The sequence below is a fragment of the Gorilla gorilla genome, chromosome 4, assembly GCF_029281585.2.
Source record: "Gorilla gorilla gorilla isolate KB3781 chromosome 4, NHGRI_mGorGor1-v2.1_pri, whole genome shotgun sequence".
NCBI classification, from domain to species: Eukaryota; Metazoa; Chordata; class Mammalia; order Primates; family Hominidae; genus Gorilla; species Gorilla gorilla.
Genome location: NC_073228.2, coordinates 70,212,848 through 70,223,627, shown reverse-complemented (window position 1 = coordinate 70,223,627; position 10,780 = coordinate 70,212,848). Strand labels below are relative to the sequence as shown.

The following is a 10,780-nucleotide window of genomic DNA, read 5'->3' as shown; positions in this document are numbered from 1 at the left end:
TATTCACAACTGGCTCCAAGGTTGGCGTTGGGAAGGCTCTGCAGGTGGTGGCTGGGAGTACAGGCTGAGGGCCTGAATTCCTTTGTGACAGTGGGAGAATTACCACATTAACTACTTCTCTGGAATAGTAACAACAATAGTTCCAACCTTGTGGAATTGTGAGGATTATGTGAGATGATGTATGTAAAATGCCTACTATAGTGTCTGGCATGCTATAGGCACTCAATAATTGTCAGCTGTCATTTTTCTCTGACACTCCATCTTGTTCTGCTCTTCTCTGGTTCTGGATGGTTGCTATGCTGTGAAGGTGTGGGGCATCAAAGGTGCAGGCCAGAGGCCCTTCCATCTCCTGTGGGGCCCTGGGGAAGTGAGCAGAAATGTGGGTTCATGTGGTTATGTCTTACTTGTGAGCCCCTCTGAGAAGAGCAGCACTGCCTGCAGTAACTTGGCTTTCCTCTTTTAACTTTAGGATGTTCTAGTGACTGGATCCTTTCCAGCTGGTGCCTGGGAAATGGCAGCCACTACTAATTCAGCCTTGAAGACAGTACCATGCCCACTCAGCACCATTATGTAGAAGATAGAACTCAAGAGGTAAGAGTGAAGTCATTGACATGCTCTTGTGCATCTAGGCATTCCTTCCACCAGACTCTCATCTGTACATCCTTCACCCCTCCACCCACCATGCAATCCTTTCATCACCCATTCCTCCACCCATCTATCTGCTCAGCCTTCCATCCACCCACCCATGCCTCCACCCCTCCATCCATCCCCTCGCCCATGCCATCCGTTCCTCACCCATTCCCCTATCCATTCATCTGCTCAACCATCCATCCACCCATCCTTCCACCCACCTAGCCAGTCCATCTATCTGGTCACCCCTATCATCCACCCACCCATCTGTCAACCCGATTTATCCACCCATCTGCCTGACCACCCACCTGTTGATTCAATCACTGTTCCACCCATCTCCTCATCCATCCCATTCAGCTGCTTAGTCCTTCACCCTTCATCTGGCTGGGGCGCATTTCTTGGGTGCCCCTCTTTGCTAGTACCTGCATCAGCCTCTCTAGGCCTCTGAGCTTGGTCAGAGATGGGGCCTGGGCAAGATCAACTCTCACACAAGGTGGGAAGTAGCTTCTGGCCTGAATGGGAAAAGCCCAGTGCTAGAGGATCCTAAAGGGTGCCAGGGGAGGAGGAGGAGGTGGAGGAGGCAGAGGAGAAGGCGGCTCAGTATTGTGGGGCAGGAGGAGGAGGATGAAGAGGAGGAGGAGACTTGGTGTTGTGGGGCATCCACGAGGGGAGGCCAGGGTTCAAGAGCCTATGCTGTGGAGAGGCTACTGGAGACCCTATGAGGAAGGCCCAGGAGACAAAAGTTCCAGCGCAAGTAGTTTCCTGGGAGGCAATCCCAGGAAATAAGGAAATGAGGTGAGAAAGAGAAGGAAGTGATAAAGGGCATGTCATTGATACAGTTACTGCTGGGGCACTGGAGCTGACTCCCACTGGGGAGGCCAGGGAAGCAGTGCCCCTCCCAGGGGCAGCTTGCTGGGTCCCAGTCACCTGCTCCCATCAGTCACTGACTGAAAGCTGTCGTGGCAGCATCAGCTCCTCAGCCTGCCCTCTGAATGGCAGAGCGTGCCCATGGCTAGAGAGAGCTTTTGGGCAGAGAGACACTGGTTCGTGTAGGAATTGAGACAGGCCTGAGGTGGTAAGGGCCTAGGATATCAGTGGGGCACCCACCACCCCATGCCCTGCACACAGTGATGTGTTGCTGCTGCCTCTCTCCTCGGGCCTAGCCTGCATTTGGCATAGGAAGCCATCATGGCATTGGACCCAAATGTTTGAGGGCCATGGGTTAGCTTGGTGGACAGAGGCCAGCTGAGTCTCTGGTGGGGAAGTTTGGCCTGGAAAGGGGATTGGGCGTAAGAGGTCATCATCTTCTTCCCAGATTATGAGACATAGGAATGCCACCCACCACTCTCCCTCTCCCCTCCACACCAGCCTGGGTTCTCCCCCATCCAGCCAAGCTTCCTCACTGCCCCAGTGTGCCCAGCACGTCTTTGCCTCCCACTCCTGGCTCTGGCAGTGTCCCCCAGGAGTGCCCCTCCTGGCTGCCTGTGCCCAGCCTAGCCTTGATGTGGTCCTACACCCTGGGCAGGGCCTGGCATGAGGAACAGCCCCTAACCCTGCAGCCAGCCCTGCCTCTCACACCCTATGTGATGGAGCAAGGGCACCACTGGCTCAGAGCCTCAGTCTCCCCATCTGCAAAGGAAGGGCTGGGCTTTCCAGGCCCCAGTGCTGCATCTGATGAATGGTGCCTGAATTAGGAAAGATTCTGAGCTGCCCCGGATGCAGTGGATGAAGCTCTGTGGCTGAGGAATGGTGCTTGCCTGGGTGAGGCTGGAGCAGGCACCTTGGGCGGGGAGGCGTGTGCCAGCCTTCCCTGCATTGAGTGATCTCCAAGGGGTCTTCCAATGGTGAGGCTTGATCATGAGGTAGAGTGCCCCGTCTCCGAATGAGGGTGAGTGGCTGTGGGTTGGAGTGCTGGTGAGGGCCCTTGAACCTGTGCTTTTGAGTGCCGATTTGCGGCAGTCTACATCTCATCACCACCTGGGATTGCAGGGGCTTGGGACCAAAAGGATTGCAGTGCCACGCACACAGTCAGGCCTCAGGTGTTGGTGTTGTGGGGCACTGGTTTCACCCTCACAGCCCAGCCTGGAAGCTTCACTCCTGAAAGGCTGTGTAACCCTCACAGTGACTCAATCTTCCTAGGCTTCCGTCTGCTCATCTGGAAAATGGGCATAATAATCACAGTGTGATGGAAGGGATTAAATGAATCAGTTTATTAAAGCTCTTAGAAGAGCACGTGGCAGGTAGTAAGCACTTGATAGATACTGAGTGCTGTGTTCGTGCCTCGTGAGGCGCCCCAGCTGGCTGAACAGTCTCTGCATGGGGGATGGGGGCTGTTGGCACCTCCCCCTCCGAGTCCCTATGTCTTACCCTGGGTGATGCAGGCGCCTGCACTCTCCTTGCCGGTCAGTGCTTTCTTGGTGTCTGGGAATGTGGGTCCAGGCCTTGCCCTGGGCTCCTCCCGGATGTCACCGAAACCTGAGAAGCCCAGGGCCTCAGGGCAGTGGGCATGGGGCATCCAGTTCCATCCGGAAGCACCTCCCGGTGACTCCTGGACCCCATCCCTCGGTCACATGGCAGCTGCCATCTGGCATCCTCTCTAAAAGCTCCCAGCCCAGGCCCTGGTCTGTTCTTCAAGTGGACTGGTCGCTGGGAGGCTGCGTCTGTAGGCACTGTGGCCAGCAGGAAAGCAGGGATCTCCGGGGGTCTGCTGGGCCCACGCTCTCTCCCCACTGCCTGCTCTCTCCCTCCTGGGTTTGCTTCACTGCCCCTTGGTGTTGAAACCGCCTTGTCTAGCTCAGGTAGTGTACCCCAGCGCCCCTCTCCCATTCCCCTCCCGGTGACCCTGGGACCCTGGCAGGCCAACCTGGGTATCTGCGGAAAACGGTCCTAACTTTATTAGTGAGCACCTTGTCTTGGCCCTTGAATTGCTTTGTGACCTGGGACAAGTCTCTTTTTCTCTTTTGGACTTGGTTCTCCCATCTGTGAAGTGGGGAGCCAGCCTTCTTGCTTGCTAAGGCCTCTTCCAGCAAAACAGTTTCTCTGATTTCATGTCTTGTCTGATTTCACTGTATGCACCCCATTGAGCAAGAGCCAAAAAGGCCTGTGTGTCCCTGTTGGAGGATATTGTCTTTTATTTCTTAAATTGTGACCTTGAAGGCCGCATGGTTGTGTAACTTCTTGCCACACCTGTGTTTATGCAGGAGTGTTCTTGAGACATTGTCTAGCTTGTGGTGCTAGGGTTTCTATGCCAGGGTCCCCTTCTGGGTCTGTCTTTGTGGTGCTGTATACACCAAGTGCCCAGTGAGGGGGCTCCCAGCACCCCTGGGGAGGGTCTCTCTCTCTCTCTCTCACACACACACACGCACACACGGCAGAGCAGGGCTGTGTGAGGCTGAGGACTGACATTCTGGGCTCCAACTCTCTCTTCTGCTCAGTTTCCAGGGGTCCTGGGACAGGTGTCTTTGTCAGTTTTTGGCTCTGAGAAATGAGGGAGTGGGGCATGAACTTGACCTTGTTGATGCTCTCTGTGTGGTAAAACCACACAGAGAGGAACGTCAACAGAAGTGGGGGTTTCCAAGCCTGTATGACACCATCTGGGCAGGTCTGGGGTGCCCAGCCCTGGCAGAGATGCCAGGAGCTGTGGCAGCACCCTCACCAGTCTGGTAGCTGGCCAGTTTTGAGGCTGCCAGCTGCTGGAAGCACATGCAGACCGGGCTCTCTGGCCTTTAATTCTTGTGATTCTGTTCCTTGCAGGCTTTGAGCTGCTCGGAGCAGGGGCTGGAGCAGCCATGACCCTCTGGAAGTCCCTCAAGGCCCCTGGGCCACACAAATCCAGCCCCTGTCAGCTGGTGGCCTCACGCCACTGTCTGAGTGCCCCGGCCCTGGCTGCCTCCTTCTGGAGGGTCCAGGAATCTGGGGCTGAGCCCCCTTCCCAGCACAGCCTCAGGGGTGCCCCCTGCCGCCGGCTCGCTACCTCCTGGCCCAGGCAGAAGCAGTGTCCACCATTCCGGCCCCGCATCCCAGCTCCTCAGCATCATGGTGAGGTGGTCAGCCGCAGCGGTGTTGGCGGAAGATGGCAGAGTAGGGAAAGGCATCCCTGCAGAGCTTGGGGGCCCATGGTGGGAGACTGCGCTAGAGGTGGTTTAAAACTCAACTCTCCTGTTTAATGGCTGTGTGGCCTGGGGGGAGTCACTTAACTTCTCTGAACCTGGATGGTGGCTGCACCCCCGGGTTGTTGAGAGGATGATCTGAGGGCAGCTGTTGATGGATCTGTCCTCCAAGGCGCCCAGGACCCCACCTGCTCTCCCTGTGTCTCTCTCAGGCGGCAGTTGCTGTGTGCTGCTCGGACCAGCGGGCTCGGGGCTGAGCGACCGGGCAGCCCCTGGGAGTGTTCAACAGCCTGGCTGTGCAGGCGGCTCCACCATCACCTGTTGCTCAGGTGTTTGGAGCAGAGGTCAGAGGCCGCACCCGCTCCGAGGCCCAGACTAGTGTGGACGTGGCCAGAAGCTGAGTCACACAGACCGGGGCTGAATCCTGGCATTGCTGCCTCCTGCCTATGGGACTGGGACAAGTCCATTCTGGCTTCTGGGCCTCCAGGTCCTTGTTTGTAAAGGAGGGTGGCCCACCCCTCCCTGGAGGGCTTGAGAGGCCTGCAGAAGGCTGTGTGCAGCGCCCGGTCCACAGTGGTGCCAGCCCCCCAGGATGTTCTCTTGGGGCCTCAGTATCTTTGTAGCTGAGAAACGTGGCTGCAGGCGTGCTAAGGGACAAGACTTTGTCTAGCTCTGAGGTCATGGTGTGACTGGACTGGGACTGGGGGTGCTGGATCCCTGTGGGCGGGGAGGGGTGGGCCTGTCCAGCTCCTCCATGCGGGGCTAATGCTGGAAGGCCCAGGTCTCCCTGCTTCCAGCCTAGCCCAGCCGAGGCAGGCTGCCATCCAGATATGGCTGTGGGCCAGGTGGTGCCATGGCCCCTAGCTTGCAGATGCCCTAGGCTGTTACTGACAGGCCAGCGTGGGGCCTTTAGTGGGGGCAGTGCAGCCTGTGTGTCCTGGGGGTGGGCACGTCAGTGGCTGAGAGCAGGCTTTGTTCTGGCTGGCATGGATGTCCTGCTGCGGGGCCTGTCTTGGGGTGCCTGAATGTGCAGTAGGCTGGCCTGGAGCCAGGTGCTGCCTGCAGTGAGCTGAGGGTGGTGCTGGGAACAGGTGACACCCCTGAGCACTGCCTAGGTGCCAGGGTAGCAGCCTTGCAATCTTCCTTAGAGATGCGGGAAGCAGGGGCTGGGGAGGGCCCTTGGCTGATGGCAGCCAGGGTGCAGCCCATGTCTGGGTGCCAGATCTTACCCCCTTTGGCACTGCTGGTGACCAAGAAGCTGCAAGCATGGCATGTGGGTGGACACTGTAGAGTGGGGCGTGTGGGTGTCAGGAGGGTGCTGGGACCCAGTTTGGTGTGTTCAAAGTGGGTGGCGACAAGGGTGGCAGGCTGCATTCTAGGCCCTGGGAGGGACAACAAGAAGCAAAAGAGAAAACGTTTCATGCCTGTAATCCCAGCACTTCAGGAGGCCGAGGCAGGTGGATCGCCTGAGGTCAAGAGTTTGAGACCAGCCTGGCCAACATGATGAAACCTCGTCTCTACTTAAAATACAAAAGTTAGCTGGATGTGGTGGTGGGCACCTATAATCCCAGCTGCTCAGGAACCTGAGGCAGGAGAATCACTTGAACCAGGAGGCAGAGGTTGCAGTGAGCTGAAATTGCGCCATTGCGTTCCAGCCTAGGTGACAAGAGGAAGATTCTGTCTAAAAAAAAAAAAAAAAAGAAAAGAAAAGAAAAGAAAAAAAGAAAATGTGCTACCCTTAGGGAGTGGTGGTCTCGGGGTTGGGTTGATGGTTGAGTGCCCCCAGCTACGTTACTGTTATTGCCGCCGCCATTGTGCCCTTAGAAAGGGCAGTCCTGTGGATATAGCAGGGATAGGACATGGGTCTTCCTGGGGCACAAGGAGGCCTCTGGTGCCCAGGTGGCGAGGCAGTGGCAAGATGTCTTGTGGGAGGGTGTCCAGGGTGGGTTTGAGGGACAGCCTGGGGCCAGGGGCTGTGGCTGGAAGGGGAGTCTGCTGGAGGAGGCTGGGAGGTGAGGTCCGAGGGGTCAGGAGCTTCCCTGTGCAGGTCCTGCATGTCCTGGGGGGCCTCTGGCATTGAGTAGAGGAGGGACAGGCACAGACTCAGCTTCCACATGCCCTCTGTGGCTGCCATGGAGACTGGGGGGCCAAGGGCAGAGGCAGAGAGGCTGGCAAGGTGTGCCCCGAACTGGCTGGGCAGGCACTGGTGAGATTCAGGCCTTGAGGGTGGGAGAAGGGGTTGGATCCTAAATAGACTCTTCAGAGCCCTCAGTGTGGGAGTGAGGTGTGGAGCTGAGGTTTTTGGCTGGAACTGCTGGGGGCGCGAAGCGGGTGGCCACTCACACTGGGAAGGTGGAGTGGGGAGCTGGCTTAGGCAAGACCAGAGCACGATCGTGGGTCAGTCAAGGTGGAAGCATCCTCCAGTCATGTCTGGTGGCCCTGAGATGGGGGTGGAGGAACCCAGAGCCACCAGCCTAGCCAGACATGCTGTCCTGTCTGTTGCAGGAGCCGCCCTGCCTGGAGCTAGCCTGGGGGAGAGCCAGGGTCCCCCAACCCCTGGGATGACCGTGGCCAGCCGGGCCAACCCCTACAGCATCGTGTCATCGGAGGAGGACGGGCTGCACCTGGTCACCATGTCGGGCGCCAATGGCTTCGGCAACGGCAAGGTGCACACGCGGCGCAGGTGCCACAACCGCTTCATGAAGAAGAATGGCCAGTGCAACACTGAGTTCGCCAACATAGACAAGAAGCCACAGTGCTACCTGGCTGACATGTTCACCACCTGTGTGGACATCCGCTGGCGTTACATGCTGCTCATCTTCTCACTGGCCTTCCTTGTCTCCTGGCTGCTGTTTGGTGTCATCTTCTGGGTCATTGCGGTGGCACACGGTGACCTGGAGCCGGCTGAGGGCCTCAGCTGCACACCCTGTGTGATGCAGGTGCACGGCTTCATGGCGGCCTTCCTCTTCTCCATCAAGATGCAGACCACCATCGGCTATGGGCTGCGCTGTGTGACGGAGGAGTGCCCGGTGGTGGCCGTCTTCATGGCGGTGGCCCAGTCCATCGTGAGCTGCATCATCGACTCCTTCATGATTGGTGCCATCATGGCCAAGATGGCAAGGCCCAAGAAGCGGGTACAGATGCTGCTGTTCAGCCACAACGCCGTGGTGGCCCTGCGTGATGGCAAGCTCTGCCTCATGTGGCGTGTGGGCAACCTGCGCAAGAGCCACATTGTGGAGGCCCATGTGGGCGTGCAGCTCATCAAGCCGCGGGTCACCGAGGAGGGCAACTACATCCCGCTAGACCAGATCGACATAGATGTGGGCTTTGACAAGGACCTGGACCACATCTTTCTGGTGTCACCCATCACCATCCTGCACGAGATTGACGAGGCCAGCCCGCTCTTCGGCATCAGCCGGCAGGACCTGCAGATGGGCGACTTTGAGATCGTGGTCATCCTGGAAGGCATGGTGGAGGCCACAGCCATGACCACCCAGGCCCGCAGCTCCTACCTGGCCAATGAGATCCTGTGGGGTCACCGCTTTGAGCCCGTGCTCTTCGAGAAGAACCAGTACAAGATCGACTACTCGCACTTCTACAAGACCTATGAGGTGCCCTCTACACCCCGCTGCAGCGCAAAGGATCTGGTGGAGAACAAGTTCCTGCTGCCCAGCGCCAACTCCTTCTGCTACAAGAACGAGCTGGCCTTCCTGAGCCGTGATGAGGAGGATGAGGCGGACGGAGACCAGGACAGCCAAAGCCGGGACGGCCTCAGCCCCCAGGCCAGGCATGACTTTGACAGACTCCAGGCTGGCGGCGGGGTCCTGGAGCAGCGGCGCTACAGACGGGAGTCAGAGATCTAAGCCAACCTTGGCAGACATGCAGCATCCACCCCGGGCCGGGGAGAGGCCCCGCGGTTGCTCAGGGGCCCCGGGTTTGAGCAGAACGGGCCCAGTGCCCTGCCGTTGCAGACTCAGTAGCGTTTTAGTTGTTTTATGTTTCTTTGCAACGGCCTCAGAAGGTTGGCCGGAGAGGGGGCAGCCAGAGCGGCAGCCCCCGGCCTCAGAGGCTATCACAGGCTCAGGGCAAAGAAGTGGCCTCCTGCGGGGCCAGGCCACGGGGGCCAGGGCTTCTGCCTGAAGATGGAGCTGCAGCCTGCGGGGAAGCAGCTCAGCTTGATGGTGGGTCCAGCCTCTGCTGTCCAAGGCTGGCTAGCTGCGGTGCTCCTTGCTGGTTTTTAACATGGGGAGAAACACCGGGTTTCAGCTTTCTCGACCTTAGCTTGGGTGAGACTGTTTACAAAAAAAAAAAAATTACCATGCAATTGAAAAAAATTATTTTAATTCATAGGGGGCAAAAAGAACAATTAGAATTCCATGGGTCTACCGGGATGCAGCAGCTGGCTGGAGGCTCCAGAGGGTTCCCCGAGGTGGGACCGGCCTCTCCCCGTGTGTGTGGGCACTGCAGTCCCTGGGCAAGTAGGGTGTTCTGGGACCGCACTTTGTCGAGCTCATGAGCCAGCTAGGCTCTGTTTGTGATAGAAAAATCAAGACCATGTTAATGATCTTAATAAAAGCTTTCTGCTGTCTTTGGGGTGCTGGGTGGGTCTGGGAAGAAACTGGTTTGAGCTTTTAGAGTTTGCCTTTGTACCTTAGAGATGTGTCTCAGGGCCAGGCATGGGACTTGCCATCGAGGGTTCCTCCTCCCACCCTCAATTTTCCTGTTTTGCTTCTCTCTCCATTTCTGTCCAGGCCTCCGCCCCTTCCACAGTGAGGGGTGGTTAGGAGCCATAGGCTGGGATGGCTCCTTGGGAAGAGAAGTCAGGATCCCAGGCTAGGAGGAAGCTGGCAGCCCGGTCCCCACTGGGCCTACAGTGTGAGTCGTGCGTTAGAGACTCCGTGTTATCCTGTTATTTCTGGGATCGATCATCTCCCCCCAAGTCTGTCCCACCCCACCTCGCCCATACCTCCACTGCTGAAGTTCCTCCAGCCCCTCTGTCTGCCTTGTGAAGGTGGCAGGGGCCAGGTCTGCCTGACATAGGACCACATCCTGTCCCTCCCTCACCTGGAGCAGCACAGCGGAGTTCAGGCAGGGCACAGCCAGGCCCTGGTGAGCGCTGAATGGCAGAGGAAAGATCTTAGGAAAGGAGAGGAATCACCACCCCCTCCTGCCAACTGGGATGACCGGAAGTGAGCGTGTGCATCTGGCTCGTGTGTAGGAGGCTGTGTGTGTGCCCATGTGAACCCATGTACTTGAGTGTGTGTCTGTGTGCAGCCTATGCCTGCTGCTCAGAGCACGGTGGCCACCCCCTGAGCCTCTGCTGGTGCTGTGCTGCCCAGTCCCCACCCAGAGGGTCCTGGGGGGTGGGGAGGAGCCACTGTTGGGAGGCCCCTGTATAGGGTGTCTGCCCTGCGTGAGGTCATAGAATGTCAAATTATTTTAAATGGTGAAACTGGAGAATTTTCATGTTATTTTCAATACATAGCAGTATCTAAAGACGTAGGCGATGAGACTAGACCACATTAAATGCATTTTGATCTCTTTGAGGTCCCCTGTGTCGAGATGTGTTTTCTGAAGGTCCCCTGCATGGCTCCACAGCGTGCTGGGCGTCCGCCCGGCTTCCTTAGCCTCCGCCTTGGGTGGGGGTTTCCTGGGGCTTCCTCATGGGTGAGGGTGGGGCATGGTGGCAGCTGTTGGGAGATGGAACAGAGCTCAGCCTCCTTGCAGCTCCCAGTGGTCTCCAGGAAGCACACAGGGCTTATCCCATAATGTCACCTCTCTCAGGTGGCAGGGCCGAGCCTCCTGCCTTCCCTTCCTTCTGCAAGGATGTACTGGGTGCCTGCTGTTGCAGCAGCACCCTCCCCAGCTGGGGGAGGCTGACCTGAGACAGGCAACTCCTTTCCCAGGAGGGGAAGCCCTGCTCCAGCTTGTAGCAGGCAGGGGCTGAGGAAGAGTTTCAGAGCGTGCCAGTGTCTCCACTGAGGTGACGAGACAAGCCTGGGGTGGGGTGAGGGAACACACACGGCCCAATTTTGGGAAAC

At 57.7% G+C, this 10,780-nt stretch overlaps 1 protein-coding gene across 1 annotated transcript; it reads left to right on the top strand.

The window, feature by feature from the left end:
- Nucleotides 1-473: 473 nt before the first annotated feature.
- Nucleotides 474-10,285, top strand: LOC109026822 (ATP-sensitive inward rectifier potassium channel 12-like). The gene is made up of 2 exons (XM_019026560.4): nt 474-591; nt 7,245-10,285. The coding sequence occupies exon 2, from the start codon at nt 7,301-7,303 to the stop codon at nt 8,600-8,602; it is 1,302 nt and encodes a 433-aa protein (XP_018882105.4). The 5' UTR covers nt 474-591; nt 7,245-7,300; the 3' UTR covers nt 8,603-10,285.
- The last annotated feature ends 495 nt before the right edge of the window (nt 10,286-10,780 follow it).